The sequence below is a fragment of the Astatotilapia calliptera genome, chromosome 7, assembly GCF_900246225.1.
Source record: "Astatotilapia calliptera chromosome 7, fAstCal1.2, whole genome shotgun sequence".
Taxonomy (NCBI): domain Eukaryota; kingdom Metazoa; phylum Chordata; class Actinopteri; order Cichliformes; family Cichlidae; genus Astatotilapia; species Astatotilapia calliptera.
The window spans coordinates 54,062,884-54,079,119 of record NC_039308.1 but is presented as its reverse complement, the minus strand read 5'-3'; the positions used below and the strand labels follow the sequence as shown (position 1 = coordinate 54,079,119).

General features: G+C 39.1%; 3 protein-coding genes across 8 annotated transcripts; 1 reads left to right on the top strand and 2 right to left on the bottom strand.

The window, feature by feature from the left end:
* Window positions 1-49: 49 nt before the first annotated feature.
* Window positions 50-10,327, bottom strand: cracr2b (calcium release activated channel regulator 2B). Of its 2 annotated transcripts, XM_026175759.1 has the most exons (18): window positions 10,248-10,327; window positions 8,298-8,554; window positions 7,887-7,998; window positions 7,641-7,788; window positions 7,040-7,186; window positions 6,853-6,943; window positions 6,672-6,767; window positions 6,406-6,593; window positions 4,675-4,746; window positions 3,870-3,924; window positions 2,718-2,797; window positions 2,502-2,622; window positions 2,148-2,274; window positions 1,940-2,021; window positions 1,753-1,867; window positions 1,005-1,112; window positions 839-915; window positions 50-346 (listed from the first exon to the last, which is right to left on the bottom strand). In XM_026175759.1, exons 2-18 carry the CDS (start codon window positions 8,550-8,552, stop codon window positions 262-264), a joined length of 1,959 nt encoding a protein of 652 aa, XP_026031544.1. In that variant the 5' UTR covers window positions 8,553-8,554; window positions 10,248-10,327; the 3' UTR covers window positions 50-261. The 2 variants fall into 2 exon arrangements, with proteins under 2 accessions (XP_026031544.1, XP_026031545.1); XM_026175760.1 differs by lacking the exons at window positions 839-915; window positions 1,005-1,112 and having other exon boundaries at window positions 259-346; window positions 10,248-10,326.
* Window positions 10,328-10,589: 262 nt separating this feature from the next.
* tmem138 (transmembrane protein 138) lies at window positions 10,590-13,700 on the top strand. 5 transcript variants are annotated; one of them, XM_026175768.1, is made up of 5 exons: window positions 10,590-10,729; window positions 11,516-11,782; window positions 12,452-12,623; window positions 12,712-12,787; window positions 12,874-13,700. In XM_026175768.1, exons 2-5 carry the CDS (start codon window positions 11,655-11,657, stop codon window positions 12,984-12,986), a joined length of 489 nt encoding a protein of 162 aa, XP_026031553.1. In that variant the 5' UTR covers window positions 10,590-10,729; window positions 11,516-11,654; the 3' UTR covers window positions 12,987-13,700. The 5 variants fall into 5 exon arrangements, with proteins under 5 accessions (XP_026031553.1, XP_026031551.1, XP_026031555.1 ...); XM_026175766.1 differs by having other exon boundaries at window positions 11,261-11,782; XM_026175770.1 differs by lacking the exon at window positions 10,590-10,729 and adding an exon at window positions 10,736-11,008.
* A 321-nt stretch (window positions 13,701-14,021) lies between these two features.
* tmem258 (transmembrane protein 258) lies at window positions 14,022-16,038 on the bottom strand. The gene is made up of 4 exons (XM_026175771.1): window positions 15,953-16,038; window positions 15,545-15,654; window positions 14,289-14,417; window positions 14,022-14,191 (listed from the first exon to the last, which is right to left on the bottom strand). Exons 1-3 carry the CDS (start codon window positions 15,953-15,955, stop codon window positions 14,291-14,293), a joined length of 240 nt encoding a protein of 79 aa, XP_026031556.1. The 5' UTR covers window positions 15,956-16,038; the 3' UTR covers window positions 14,022-14,191; window positions 14,289-14,290.
* Window positions 16,039-16,236: the final 198 nt, after the last annotated feature.

Sequence of the window (16,236 nt, the reverse complement as noted above, 5' to 3'; positions counted from 1 at the left end):
TTAAAGGTTTAACTGATTTTTTTTAAGACACATGACAAAAGAGCAGTCATCAAAAATAGATTTTATTAGACATTTCTGAAAGATGCATAAACCCAAAGGAAAACATTATTCTATTCAGTAAACTTGTTCACAGAAAAATGCCTGATGTGACGTCACGACGTGGTGATCTGCTGTTGGTGTGGGATACAACGTGGCTCCACTGAACCAAAGAAGAACACCTGGAGGCAGTTTCAGTCTTTTCAAAAGCCTGTCCTCAACTGTTCATGCACAGCAACTTCTTTTAGGCATGGTTTCAGTCAGTAGAAGTGCATCTTCACACTGGCGTTCATGCTGAGTTACCAACATCCTAAAATGTACAGAAACCGCAACATATGAGAAGAAAAATCTGTGATCTTACTGTAATATCAGAGGAAGTTCATCCAGCTACCAGTTTATTAGGTAATTAATAGATTAACAGTAGTGGAATCTATTATGGAATCTGAGATAGAATATATGTATGCTGAATTGCTTGCTACTTTGATCCCTTTGTCGATTCGTCAGATAAAACAACTACCATGGCAATTTTAAAAATGTTACCAAAGCCTCCCTCTGAAGATTTGCGTGCATAAAACAAACAAAACAAAACAAAACAAAAGACAACATTTACACTCAGCACCTCCCTCTTCTCATTTATTATTATTAGCCTTTGATAGGATGTTTAATAGGGATTACATTTAAAAGTCACAAATGGGCAAAGCTACAACAGAAAAGTACAGAAGGATTATCTGTAATATTATATAAATGCTCCAGAGGATTTTCATAATGTGATTCTGTAAATCACAAATATGTGATGCCATACCCTGCCAGGTGATTCATTAGTTCCTCCACGTTCAATCCATTCCTGGCACTGCACTCATAAAACAAAGCTTGATGTTGCTGTATAACCAAAAAAATAGACTTTTCTTTTTATACATTTGTGGCTTTCCAATTTTAGAAATTTGGGTGAATAGTCTAATGCGCCTCACCTCTGCCAGTTTTTGACCCTCTTCTGTTCTCACTTCTCTACACTGATTGTCAGCCAAGTCCAGCTTGTTCCCCAGCAGCATTAGTACAGCACCTTCACACATCTTCTCCTGAGACAAACATACAGCGGGTTTATAGTACACGCTATACATAAAGGAGATACACCAAAGAGGTCACCCCAATAATATATATAAAAACTGAGCAGCTCCTTCAGTGGGAGACTGCAGCACCCACGGTGTGGGACGGAGAGATTTCGCAGGTCTTTCCTCCCCACTGCTGTCAGACTCCACAACAAAGACTTTTGCAGCTGATCAAACCCTCACACGTGCAATAAGACTGCTATATGTGCAATTCTAAATGCTATATGTGCAATTCTTATACAATTCTTCTTCTGACGAAGTTGTACTTTTGTATTTTCTTACTCAGTTGTATATAGCATTTGTATTTCTATTTTATTCTATTGTATATATTATTCGATTCTATTTTATTGTATTGTATATAGTATTTTATTTTATTTTATTGCATTCCAGTGTTTTTCTAATTTCTGCTACATAACGTTGCACTTTTGCTGTAACAAAACAAATTTCCCACCTGTGGGACTAATAAAGGTCATCTTATATAAAAAAGGAATCAAAGTTAGGACTGAGATTCGTGCATCGCCATTACGTCAGTAACTTTCACGTATATTCAAATAAAGATCCACTGTTTTGCATGCTTTTACATCAAACCATGGTAGTGCCGCCTACTCACCCTGATGGAGTCCATCCATCCTCTCACTGCAGTGAAGGAGGCGGAGTGCGTTACATCATACATGGCAAGGATGCCGTCGGCCTTTCGGTAGTACTGCTCGGTGATGCTGCGAAACCTAAAAAACAGATTCGATGTAAAACATTCTGCACCTCGGATGATTTTGTGTGCTTGTGTAAACATGTCTGACCTCTCCTGCCCTGCAGTGTCCCACAGCTGCAGGATGATGGTGGTGGAGTCCACAGTTATAGTCTTCATCTTAAAATCTATACCTATGAACAACAAAGCCTTATGACTTCATGCTCGACTTCAATACATATATCAAACATTTACTTCAACATACACACAGTAGTTTTCTATACACTGATGAGCACGTACATCGCTGTGAAAAGACTTACCAATGGTAGTGCTGACTTTACTGTCGGAGCGCCCTGTGCAATAATACTGGATGAAGGAGCTCTTACCCACCCCCGAGTTACCCAGAAACACAACCTTGAACACTTGCTGAGTACTGACAGCTTTGCTCTAGAATTCAGATAAAAGAATCAAAGGTGACATTTTGATCAATCTAATATTTGAAAAGTTTAATTTTTATTTTTTTTTGAGTGACCAGTGGTTGTTTAAGCCCTAAACCAAAAGCCTCAAAACATAATTTCCATCATTACTGCTCAGTTTTGTTGCTGCATCTGCGCTATTCAATAATTATTTCTCAGATATATTATGTGTATTTGTAGATTTTACATTTTCCCTACCTGAGTTTGGGTCTGTTCAACATTTTCACCCCTGACTCTACATGACGGTTGGTGTTTCTTGGATGATATTGTCACCTCTGTCTTTTTGTCCTGCTCCAACTCATCAGCAGAGCATGGCTGTCTTCAGAATCAATAAATACACAAAATTAGTGGCTGCCTATATCCATCTGCTACATCACTGCAAAAATGACAAACAGATGCACTATTTATACAAACCTTTTCATTGGCTTGTCCTCCAGTAAGTAGTTACCTATAACTGACCCTCTCTTCTGCAAAGCCTGTGTGACATTTGGAGTCTACAAGGTTTTTGTAGAAAGTGAGGCAGAAGAAATATGTAGCATTAAGATTTCATACTCGTCCACAGATTTATAAAGTATTAAAGATTTATGGATGTAGCATGGTGCATATCCAAGGTAAATGCGCTTTGAACCGAACCGCTCAGTGCGATGTCTGGTGAAAACCAAACACAGGATATCAGCACAAAGGCCTCTGTGGTGGTGGAGGGTTTATGATTTGGGTGTTTTGTAGCCACAGACTTGGACATATTGGCTTCATTCAAAACGACTACTTCAAGTTATTGTGCTGAACTCTACAAACTACTGAATTATGTCTATGGTGTACTTGATTTTATCACAGGACTGCACTCATGAGTGTGTGATCTCTGTAGTAATTCCACTTGCTTCCACTGGTAAACTATTTACAGTGTACATTTAAAATGCAGGAATGCAGTCCAACTATGATTATTCATTTATTTTTAACTGTGCACTCGTGTTTGTAGATTTAAAAAAATACAATAGGTAAATAAAGAAAGAGGCAGTCTTTGCGTCAAGGTTGATTTTTTTTTTAAAAATAAATACTCATGAGATTATTTGCACATTTTATACAAAAATGCTTCATGTTTGTTTTGTGAAACAACAAGGATGAGCTGAACCTGCTGAAAGTTGCTAAATTAGATTATCAGTCATGAAAAGTCTGAGAAAAAGTTTTATTAGATTGAAAAAAAAATACTTAGTTCACCTGAATTTGTACAGTGAAATGTGACCAATAAACATAAATATAAATAGAACATTTTCTTTTCCTTCAAGTTGACACAGGACAGAATAAACGTCTAGTCAACAAAATCCTTCAGTTCACTGAGCACATCCACAGAAAAACAACATTGCAAAAGGCTGTGTCAGCAACATTAATTAATAACCAAAAAACTAACAGCTGCCCATATAAATAATAACAGATGATGTAAAACATGAATCTATTCCAAGTTTTAGCTTAGGGTGGATCAACCTGCTGTGTCCACAGCATACAAACATCTTCACTAGGTAGGTAATATGTTAAGGGCAGAGGAGGAAGGACAGCATGTCTGTGACTAACCCTCTTCTGAGACTGTTGGGCGTCTTTCTCATCTCGCAGCCTTTTGTTCATATCCCTGACACACACACACACACACACACACACACACACACACACACACACACACACACACACACACACACACACACACACACACACACACACACACACAAAAGAAATCTATTTAGAGACATCCTCACATGGTGAGACCCGTGTCTCAAATGGTGAATTAAATTTAAAAAAAGAAAAAAAAAAAAAAGACCACGGGTAAGTTTGAATAGTGCATTTTCCTTGGGAAGCTTCCTAACTGAGAAATGTGAAAAGGAAATATCTGCACGGCATCCGCAGTAGGAGCTGTTTGAACTCTCCAAAAAATAAGGAAAGGCGCTTTGATGCTTCCTTTATTACAGGATACACCGGACCAATCTTATTAAAGGAGACAAGATGGTGCTGTCCCAAAATCATTTCATGCCATTACCTACTGATATGTTTTGAATTTTTAAAAACAGCTTGTTAAATGCACAGGAAAGGAAACTGACATTTGATAGAGTGGGTTTCGCTTTACATTAGCAGTGTCTATTGCTGTATTGCCAATGTGCTTTCTGCTACAGGTCTCATTCAATGAAGTGATATTTTTCACTGACTGTTCTCATTTCTATGACCTGCATAAAACAACAAGGTGAGATGAAGATATGAGTTTTGTAGTTTATCTTATGGCGGTGTTAAGGAGTCTAGTGTAAGTGTGGCGGGATTTTTGGACTATTCAAACATACCTGTAGTCTGTGAACTTGGCATTAACTGAAACAGCAGACAGTTTTAGACTTACCTCAATATCTCCAGTTGTCTCAAAAGACTCTCTTTCTCTTTCTTCATGTTCCTTGACACCTTCATCACGTTTCTAAGTGAAGCAAACAAAAGATTTGAAATCTTTACTTGATCCAGATGTCTTAGCTAATTACTGACCTATTTCTAATCTTTTATTTAAAGAAATCTTGAAGGAGTTGTTGTAAAATGGCCAACTGATCATTTGCAAGTAGAGTTCAGCCTTCTCACCATAGCACAGAAACAGCACTAGTGAAGGTTACAAATGATGTTCCAGTGGCCTCTGACAGCAGACTCATCTCTATCCTTGTCCTGTTAGACCTCATTGCAGCATTTGATACCGCTAACCACAACATTTTACTAGAGATTAGAACACACTGCTCATCTTAAAGGGCCTTTAATACATATGGTACCTGGTAGAGATATATGTGAGATGCACTGGTTTAAATCATAGATAATCATGAAAATGGGGAATCTTTTTAAAACATGGAAGTTAGTCATGGAGCTCCACAGGGCTCTGAGTGGGAACCAATAGTTTTTAATATTATGCATGCTTCCCTTAGACAATATTGTTAAAAAAACACTGCATACATTTTCATAGTTATGAAGATGATACCCAGCATTATTTATCCATGAAGCCAGATGATAAAAATCTACTACTATCTAAAATGGGTTGATCTGATATCCTCGTGTTGGTGTTGTTCCCAGATCATCATACTAAATGTTGTTCCAGGATCAACATTGCAAGTGACCAATCAGAATGTTGTGACGTCATACTTTTGCGACTTCGGGAAAAACCGGCGTAAAACAAAAAACTGTACTAAAGCTGCGTGAAACCGCCTCTGTCCGCCGATCAACGGACCCTGACCCTAACCCTAACCCTTTAATAAACAGTAAGCAGAATTGATATTGTCCTTGCAACATTGGAATTTCATAAATGCACGAATGGCTTGGCGCGCAAAAGAATAACGTCACAACAATGTGATTGGTCACTTGCAATGTTGAACCGGGAACAACATTTTCATGATGGTCTGGGAACAACACCAACACGAGGATATCAGATCATCCTCTAAAATACGTCCTTCAGCGAGCACATTAAACAAATGTTTTCTTTAATTGCTGCTTTCATTCATTTGCACAGTGCCTCTAAAATCAGAAGCGTTCCTGTCTCAGAGTGATTCTGAAAAAAATAGCTTCTACATTTATTACTTGTAGGCTAGAGTATTCTAATTCACTGTCATCAGGTTGTCTTAAAAGCTTCCTGATAAGCCTTCAGTTGATCCAGAACACTGCAACAAGAGTACAAACCAGGACTAGAAACAAAGAGCACATGTTTCTCCCATATCAGCTTCTCTTCATCACCCGCCTGTTAAATTCAGAATAGAATTTATAATCCTTCTCTTCACACTCAAACTCTTGACTGACTCAGATGTCTGCCCCTACCTGAGCCTGGTTCAGTCAGAGGTTTCTTCCTGTTAAAAGCGAGTTTTCCTTCCTTTTGTTGCAAAGTGCTTGCTTATAGAAGGTTGTGTGATTGTTGGGATTTCTTTCTAATATTATCTCCCTTACAATATGCAGGGCATGGGGTCTGTCATTGTGAATTGGTGCCAAATAAATTAAAGTAAATGAAATTAAAATTTAAAAAAATTTTTTTTTCAGCCATACCACATGCAGACAATGTTTTTAATGACTTCAAAGCTGGTGCTAAGGCATCATCTGGACCTTGGTTAATCACCTCTGTCTGGCCAGTTGTTCTTGCGCATTGCTGATCTGCGCCAAGTTGAGCTGAGCCAACGCAGCCTGCAACTGTTCTTTGTTGCGCTCCACCTGCTCCTGTAACTGCATGTTGAGGTCCTGAAGCTGCTGGTTCTGCTCTTTGATGTTTACTTGCTCGTGGCTCAGCTGGCGCATTCGGGTCTCAAGCTGAGAACAAAGACAGATCCTGTTCGCATTAAAATATAACGCCCTTCATAATGGCATGAGTACAGTTCGGATGCCTACCTCCGTCTGTTTTTTCAGTGTATTCTCCAACTCCTGTTCCCGCATCCTCAGCTCCTCCTCAAGTATTTTCCCTTTCTCCTTCTGTTTAATACTGTCCTTGATTTCACAATAAATTCATTAAACGCTAATTTGAGGTACACCTGCTAAAAGGAACAACAGTGCAACTACCACATATCTATACCTGAGCAAGGAGCTTCTCTCTCTCCTCTCTGATTTGACTTTCCATTTCCTCATATATAGACCGAACAACCTGATCATGTTCGCTCTCCCGTCTAATGCAGAAAAAAACAACAACACAAAATCTCAGCATAATCCAAACACTCACAGTTAAACTACTTAAAATGAATGTACTGGAAGGAAGGTGTGACCTGCGTAAGGCTTGTTCCAGACTGTCTCTCTCTTTCATGGTGTCTTGTAAATGGGACACTGCATGGACCAAGATGCCCTCTAGGACGCTCAGCATCTCTGGTCGGTCTCTCTGGAGCTCACACCACAGAGTACACAGCTCCTGCTGACTGACACACAGCACAATACACAACTGTTAATGTGACCGAAAAACAAAACTAACTGTGACTGCACGACATCACTTGTTTACATGAAAAGAGAAAGTGCTGAGTTTAAATGCTGAACTGCATAAATACATTTACATATTGAAGAAGTCCTTGAAGATTCCTTTAAATAAACAGTCCTTTGAAACATTACCATCTCCTAATGCACATTACATTAAACCTTGAAGTAGCAGAAGACCACGCCTGGTGTCAATTTTTCAGTCAAAAATAAAACTCAATCGCAGGAGATGATGCATTTAAACCATTTTATGAGAACAGTATGAAGATAGTGTATATGCTAACATTTGAGGATGAAGGTGACGTTACTGTACACAGCTGCTGCAGTGAAACTGAATGGGGAGATCTTGGTGGACAGTTTAAAGGGAAGCTAATGGTAAAGATTTTAGGGCAGAGTACTCACTCTTTGAAAAGTTTGTCAGTGCCAAGTTCCATTAGTATGTTTACAAATCTAACAGCACTGGGGTCCTGAGAAAAGTCCGCCTCGTCCAGTTCTTCTTCTGCTTCATCATGATCCAGGTCTGTCACCTCCTCCAGCTCCACCTGCTCACCTACACCACAGAAAATAGAACCGAGGAATAACATAATGTGCTTATTTAATCATCCGCTTTTAAAACTGTTCTAAAATGACTGAGTGCAGCGTGCTCACCGAGCCCAGTGTTGAACTCCACAGGAGTGAGGTAACCATTGCCCTCTCTGTCCAGACTGTCAAAGACTGTTTCTAGCTGTTCAGGGGTCAGTGGCAACTCCCACTGTAACCTCTAAAAGCACAATAATATTAGTAATAACAAGAAAAACTTTAATCAAATATCAATTTGATAATCAGACTTTCGAAAGTGCTGTGAGAAACAGTCAAAAATAATCAGAAGGACAAGGTCATGAAAGCTGAGAATAAGATAAAATAAAGTTAAAAAGTAAGAAAGAGAACACAAGAAGAAAAGGAGGATCATGAAAATACAAAACATTAGTGCATAGAAAACTGAGCAAGTAGAGGAGATGACAAAGTTCAAGACTCTGCAGTCAGTCTAAACGTTGCTCCTCTACCACATTAGCTGCTCACCTGCATGTCCTGCTTTGTGATGAACCCTTTTCCCTCTTTGTCACAGAGCAGAAACAGCTGTTTGGCCTTGCTCATGGTCTTTGCCAGCGGGCTCAGTGGAACTGGCTCCCTGCTGCGGGGTGAAGCTAGCGGACTACGCCCGTGGCCTGATCTGGGGCTCCCAGGAGGCAGAGTCCGCGCTCTGGGGCTCAGTTGCACTGCCTCGCCACTGCCTTCACCCACCAGCACCTCATCATCGTCCAGCCACTTAGACATTGCTGCACAGAGACAGATGGGTGTGGGTTTGAATGCTTCTATCATTAAGTACAGGCTATGTAAACATGCTTATCTTCTAGTATATCACATGATAGAGAACACACGATCGTAATAATATTTCAGCTATGCTAAATTTATTCATCCAGGAATAACGCTGCTTGTCCGGCACAGTTTTAGAATTACATTTGCTTACATTTTTGGGTCTAGTTTTTAGTATTGCAAGATAGTGCAAGAAACAGGACCTTGACCCTCCCTTGTCAAACAAGAGGTGCAGAAAAAACTAGCTATTGACTCTACACATCATGTGAGCTCCTGTGACCGGCTGTCTGATCAGTCGTGTCTATGCTACATTTTAGGACATTTTTTAGGAATGCAGTGCGACAAACTTTGATAAAGAAAATGGTTTTCATAGAACACATTTTGTTCTATAAACATTTTCATAGATAATTTTGAATCCCCTGAAAGGCTTGACAAGAACTCCTCATTCAGATGAGCCAGTTGTCCTCACTGTTTATATAGATTAAAAAAATCTAACCTATGAATGAGCACCAGGATGCGTGGAAGGTAAAAAAACAGGATGGTGTCATGTGAAAAGAATTAGTGTCCTCGAATGGGAGGGAGGATAGCTACGGGAGAGGAGATGCAAATTAAACATTTGCAGTTGTTTGCATTGTCAGAACAACCACAATTGCAAACAAATTTTACTTGCAGGAATTGTTGGGGGAAAAACAGCCTCCATGACAACATGACTGTTCATATAAAACAGTGATTTATAAGGGTTACCAGCGTCACACATGATCATTCTTCAAGTAAGATGACATTGCTATTACTCAGGATAGCCATTTCAGTGTAAACACAACTAAACATACTACTAAACTGATCCAGAAGTAAGAACTACTTTCTTTCTGGACATCCTTACGCTACATTGAATTAAAAAAAGGTCTGCCTCAGTGGTTGATAAAATATTGCCTTTCTTTCCATGGCGTGCTATCTATGAAGGCATAAAATCCAAAACACTGATTATCGCAGTAAATTATCGTACTGATTATCTATGAAGCCTTCAAAACTTGGGTGTAATAAGGGATATACTGCAATTTCAGATAAGAGACCTGTGTAAACACTGTATGCTGAGGATTTTGTATGACACCTCAGATTCCCAATAAGCCAAAGGTCATATCAAAACTTTTAAGCACTTAAAAACACTTCTTAGTAAGCTCTAAGTTTGGTGCAAATGTAGGCAGCCCCGGGGAGTGAGACAACATGCTGTAGGGTACAAAAATAACTGAGGCAAACTTAAGAGTCAAGCATTAGATCACATCCTGTCTGACTGTGTGAATGTATTTAGAACATATGTTGAACATGTGCTGAGTTCCTCTTCATTAAATGCGACAGTTTGTAAAATGCAGTTCAGCGTTGATGGCTGTAATTTAGCAAGATCACTCACAATTAATTAAAGTGAGTAAATATGCCCCGTTTTAGAGCAAAGTGTCAAGCACGGGAAACTAAAACCAGCGAAAGGAGACGTGTGCATTTATTATTAACGGGGGAGAGAACCTGCACTACAAAACAACAGGTTGTCAACTTGACACAACACAGAGAAGGTGGCGATTAGCGCGACGAATAGCATTTCTAAATGACTCGCTTTACTGCGCTGTTTGACAACTCTAGGAAGTTGAAGAAACTTTCACAACTTACCTGCGGTGTGCTGAACTCAGGTCTCCAGTCATTACCTTTGATCACCTCGGAGGCATTCAAAGACTTACTCACGCCGCTGGGTGGCAGTGACGACCTCGCGTGACAGGGAGATTACCGTAATATATGCCGCAGCACGGCGGATTTGAGACACTCGGAAATTTCTACTAAGTTGTTACGCTTATTCGTTCAGTTTTTAGAAAGCAACCATCCAAGTTTCCACGATACACATTAATGCCCTGCCAAATTGGTGAAAATTAATTACTTTGGGAATTTTGTATTTTTGCTTAATTCTCGGAAAAAAACGTACTACCGTTATTACGGTAACAAGAAGCGTTACCATGGAATTAGCGGAAATACATCTGCTAATGCCGAAAATCAGAAGTAGATGCTTGAATAGCGGCGTTTGCGAATAAAAAGAGAGGTTTTTGTGATTTATTAGTGCTTTCTGCCTCACGCAGACTTGGTTTCATCATTTTTGTCTCGTAAGTATATGTCAGTTAAATTATGTTTGTGAAGCCTGCTTGCGTAACAATGAGCAGCAATGTTGTGTTAGCGTAGCAAACGTGTCTGGGGGGAGTTCATCGCCAGACGGGTGATTTGTTGTGGAAAAGATAAGCCTATAGTTCCTCTATTATCCGTCTTTTGGATTAACTCCAGACTGGACTAAAAGGGCAACCGTAAGATGTAGATTAGATAGATGAAAAGAAAACAAGAACGAGTACTTCGAAAACAGCGACTAAACAAGAGGTGTTTCAGTCTGAGTAAGTTTACTTGGGTCAGATCTATAATCCTAGTAGTGACCTTTCCATGCCCGCCTGTGTAACAACACGAGCACGTTGACCTTACGTGATTAGGTTCAATGCTTATTTGGCTCGACTGAGACAGAAATTTCATCAACCCCTCGTTCACAGTGGAGATGGCTAGCGGGCTAAGATATGAGTTGGACGAGGTGGGCATTTTCATCGCTTTTAAAATGTCTTTGTTGTTTCAGTTGCTTCTCTTCTTCCTCTCAGGTAGTGCAGCATATCTGGAGATTTCCCACATCTGAGATGTCAGCATGCTGCTTTTGGCAGGATTGAATACATTTCATCAGATATCTTGGACAGGCAGCACTCATCGCAGAAATATTTTTTTCATCTAGGACAACTAACATGTTCAGTGACAGCGGAGCAAACCGGATTGGAGAATATAATATGTACAATTTAACGTAAAAGCGACTAGTGCTTACTGCAAATGGATTATTGTGGCTCATTAATGTCTTGCTCCAGATAAGTCGTTTATTGCTGAAGTATGTAGGAGGGTAGAGTTGACCAAAGACGTCGGTTTCACCACCAAATACCAAGAAAAAAGGAGACTTTGAAGAGAATACACCGTGGAGCTGTGGGGTTGCACCACCAGCCCTTGAAGATGCTTCAGACCGGCAACTTCTCACTGGTGCTGCTGATCCAGCTGACACTGTTGGCCTATGACCTCTTTGTCAACTCTTTCAGTGAACTTCTGAGAGGAGCAGCTGTCATCCAACTTGTGCTTTTCATGTGAGTCACAGAGCTCTGTGCTGATGAGATTGAATTATTTTATAACCGATTAACAAACACATGCACAATTTCTCAATTTTTTTTTTTTACTACATACAGAGTTAGAGATATTTGATGTCATCTTTCATTATATGAATTGAGATCTCTAGAATTTGATAGATGTTCTAACAATGTGCATTTTTTTGTGTTTATGTCACTTGCTTTTCTTGTTTTTAGTGCATTATAATGAATGTTACTGCTAAATTTAATAGGTTAATAAGTACTAAAATGTGATGGTTACATTAAATATTTAACGTTTTCAGATGCAAGTTAAGCCCTTGTTTATTAATCATCTAATTCTTCTCATCTAATGCCATAGACGACTTAAAGCCCAGGCTTATGCTGATTTAATACTAAAAAATCTATTAATAATAATAAAATAATACTTTTATTCCTGAAAGGTTACTCTTTGTACCATTTATGTGTCATTTATTAAGTGGTTGGTTTCTGTTACATAGCCAGTTTTCCTGACATCAAACATTTTGCACTCATTAGAAGAATTCTTGGCTGTTACACGGACAGCGTCTCACTTTAATGTCTGACATGCAATCTAGTTTTTGTCGGTATGATATCAATAAAAAAGAAAGCCGTACTTAAAAAAATTAACTATTAAAAAAACTGTGTTTGCAGCATCCAGGACATTGCCATCTTGTTCAACGTGATCATCATCCTCCTGATGATGTTCAACACGTACGTGTTCCAGGTCGGCCTGGTGTCGCTGCTTCTGGAGAGGTTCAGGGCCCTGCTGGTATTCTCTACTCTTTACCTGACCCTTAGCATCTGCTTCCACTGCTTGGTGCTGGTATGCTTTCAAACTGTTGTTTGCAAATTAGAAGTCATATATGAAGATCCATCTTCTGAGACTTTTCTTTTGTTTTCCTTTTTGCCAGAACCTAAGATGGCTTAATTCAAACAGTTTTGTTTGGACAGATGGTCTCCAAGCTCTTTTTGTTTTTCAGAGAACAGGTAATTGGCGAATTAATTTCAGAGATACATCTCCCACCCCAGCTATTCTGTTGTCACTGACTAACTGTGCTTCTTTCTGTTAACAGCGGCTGTGTTTTATTACTACTTATACAAACGTACAGCAGAGTACATGGGAGACCCGAGGCTGTACGAGGACTCTCTGTGGCTGCGTGATGCCTTCGCCAGAGCTCGTCAGTGAAGCAGAGACACTTTTTAAGAAACTGTGGAAAAACATATCACTGGGCATCACTAGCTAATCCTTCCTTTGGATAATTTTTTTTTAACCCATTTTTATATTTGGAAATCCTTTCACTATTAACCATATCTAACAAAGCAACACTGACATGTGTGTGTGTGTATATAAATATATACACATATATATATATATATTTTACACACAAATGGAACTTAATAACTCATAACAGGGATGAAGCAAAGTGTCAACCGCTGTTTGTTTACTGGCTCTTTGTAGCCAAGAAGCTGTGGGTTAAATGGTTTACAGTGGCAGGTAAGCCAAGTGTGGCTTGTGAGTATCGTATTAATAAGGATGAGTCAGTTAATCTATGTGGCCTTGTAAATCAGTTTGGGTTGCAGACAAGACTGCAACACACTGAGAGAATGTTTTGAAAATGACCAGGTGTAAATGCAGATTTTGCCTCGTAGAACAAGTTCTTTTTTTTTTAACTGTTTCAATGGGTAGCTTTTAGAAGAGCATATGCTCATAGTTTTGTTGGAAAGCAGGTTTCCCCTGCAGTGAAAGATCAGGTGGTCTCTTTTGCCTTATGTAAGATTAGTATGTGCTGTTTACACTATTGTTATTTTAATAATTCAATTTTCACGTGAACTCACTTTTCTTTATTTGGAGATCTTTGAATTGTGTCTCCGCTGCTTTTATTAAATAAGCCATCTCTAATTCCAGTGTAATCCTTTCATCTCGGGGGTATTCAGTATTATCCAGGAGACAAGGTGAAACAGACTGCTCTATTTTTAACACAAAGATTAATCAGGGATTGAGGGTTTTAGGCGCCACTACTGAAACACACCGCGAATAGCCCCGTGTGTGTCAAAATAACCTTGGATTTCTTAAAGAAGTGACAGGTTACGTTCCACCTCAGGTCTGGGCAGATCCCAACACATCAACACTTTATATAACCATAAAATCTGTTTCATTATGGGATGTGTTGATTATTGTAAACACTGAAGCTGTCAGGATGAACAAAGAAACACACCAAAGGTTGTACAAATCCCCTTTACTTGTGAAACAAAATCCAGAGTCCATGTGATCCCAAAATATTGTCAGTGCAGTCCAATTAATCCAAAGTCCAGTTCATGTTGTGTGTGATGTCCTTTGTTACACTGGAATGTGTCTTTCATTTCTTTCTTTTTTTTTTTAAAGTCAGTCACCTGAAACGGCAGAAAACAATGAGTGTTGATGGTTTCAGCAACTCTAAATTAAAACTACTGCATTAAAAAAAAAAATAAGGACAGAGTTTGAATGTACCTTCATACATATATCCCAACCCAGAGTAGTAGGAACAGCACACCAAACCCCATGAAAAGTGATGCCACGAGGGAGATCAGCAGCTCTTTGTAGACGTCCCGTGTGTATTTTGTTGATGTCACCTCATAGCTGATGAAAAGCTAAGGCCAACTCAAAGATTAGAGTCTTTGTTCTATTTTAAGCCTAATCTCTTATGCAGCACTGCTGAATATAGTTATGCAACCGGTTTATTATACATGATGTACTGCCTTCATTATTTAAAAAAAAAATTGTGACAGCTCAATCTAAAATTAAGATTTTTAAAATAAACAGATTGGATACCACTGCTTAATTGGCATGAACTAGATGTTTATCTAACATCAAAAACTACTTCTTTAACAACCACTTATTGCAAAAATCCTTAACTCACAAAGTCAACATTAAAGTTTGATTTATACAGTATTTTTCAAAAAATAGCTGAATAAATAAAAATATTCTTATGGCGTAAAATGCTTAAAAAGTGAACATATAAACAGGGTGGTTGGCATACATTAATTATCTAATTCCACTCACCGGAGCCTCAGTCATTTACATAATCTCTATATCATCTGATAAAGAAATCTAAACAGACTAATGAAATGAAATCAACTTGCAAAACAAACAAATGGGTAATGCCATGAGACGCACAATAACATGTTAATCGTCCTTGCATAACATGGCTTGATTCACATCCTGCAATACTTAATTTTAGACATATTCCCTACCCCAGTTTGGGAGACAACCTCTTTATTTAAAAAAAATTAAAATAAAAATCAGGCTTGCAGCTTTCTTTTCATAAAGCTGGTAGTTTTGCTAGATTGTTTGACTGTGTAACTGCTCATTATTTACGCTGATATAGGCTCAGAATACTGAGCTGTTTCTACCCCACTACTCTGTGTTGATAACATTCATCTTTCCCAAAGTCTGTCCTCTATGCTCTCCTCTTTTGTCTTCCTTCCCCTCAGGCAGTCGACAGCTGTCCCTCCCTAAACCTAGTTCTGCTAACGTTTCTTCCTGTAAAAAAATGGGTTCTTCCACCCCAGTGTCTCCAAGTACTGGCTCACAGGCAATCATCTGATTATTGGGGTTTACTGTCCAATGGCATCGACTATGAAAACAAGTTCCAGTATGAAGTTTTGTTTTGTTTAATTACTGCACTTAGTGACGACTTTGGCCAGCTCTGATGCAAGTTAACTTACAGTAAATCGACTGCAACATTCAAAAATTAAAAAGGATACACGAAGAACCAGGCGGTGAAGAACATGCCGATAGCCAGCAGCACCACAGTGAGGTGGGGGAACACAGCCGGGTTCACCGGGCTGGTGTATCTGGTCATGGCCTCGAGTTCCTACAGCCACAGAAGAAAAACAAAACAAAACAGAAACAAGCCGGCACAAGGGTTAAAAAAAAGTTGTTGCTCTAATTCACACTCCAGCCATAATACAGAGAATCTTCAAAGGAGTGCTGCAAATGAGCTAGTATCTCATTTAGCTAACACATCGGCTAACGTCAATGATTTTCACTGATAACAAGGTTTCATATAAAACTCATTTTTTACTGGTTCATTGCAGAATCACATTCAAAGATAAAACGTCTATATTTAAGAGTCAAAGTAAATTAAATAATATTAAAGCTACAGTTGCTACCATTTTGTAATGAAGCGGAGCTCCTGCTGCTGCACAGATGAAAAGGCCACGTACTGACTAACACTTCCTGGTATCCTGACGCACAGATGACGTTTAAGAAAGGGGACATTCTCCCTGCTCATTTTAGCCTTTCAGGCGCTTATTTCTTTGAGTGTGTCTTTCTCCTGGACTGTCGATTTTCAGGTCTACATGTCCACTCTACATGTGCCGAAACTGTCATATTCCGCTATGCTAATCATTTGCTGGATTTTGTTGTGTTGATTGCCAGCTACCTACCTGCTACC

What these genes read in the sequence shown, in the direction of transcription:
- cracr2b (XM_026175759.1), bottom strand. Translation starts at nt 8,552, where the DNA reads ATGTCTAAGTGGCTGGACGATGATGAGGTGCTGGTGGGTGAAGGCAGT. An exon ending in ACTGACAAACTTTTCAAAGA is followed by an intron (nt 7,187 to 7,640) that starts GTGAGTACTCTG and finishes GCTGTGTGTCAG; the next exon opens with TCAGCAGGAGCTGTGTACTC. An exon ending in CTAATGAATCACCTGGCAGG is followed by an intron (nt 347 to 838) that starts GTATGGCATCAC and finishes TGTACATTTTAG; the next exon opens with GATGTTGGTAACTCAGCATG.
- tmem138 (XM_026175768.1), top strand. Translation starts at nt 11,655, where the DNA reads ATGCTTCAGACCGGCAACTTCTCACTGGTGCTGCTGATCCAGCTGACA. An exon ending in ATCCAACTTGTGCTTTTCAT is followed by an intron (nt 11,783 to 12,451) that starts GTGAGTCACAGA and finishes CTGTGTTTGCAG; the next exon opens with CATCCAGGACATTGCCATCT. An exon ending in GCTTCCACTGCTTGGTGCTG is followed by an intron (nt 12,624 to 12,711) that starts GTATGCTTTCAA and finishes CCTTTTTGCCAG; the next exon opens with AACCTAAGATGGCTTAATTC.
- tmem258 (XM_026175771.1), bottom strand. An exon ending in TTCACCGCCTGGTTCTTCGT is followed by an intron (nt 14,418 to 15,544) that starts GTATCCTTTTTA and finishes GCTTTTCATCAG; the next exon opens with CTATGAGGTGACATCAACAA.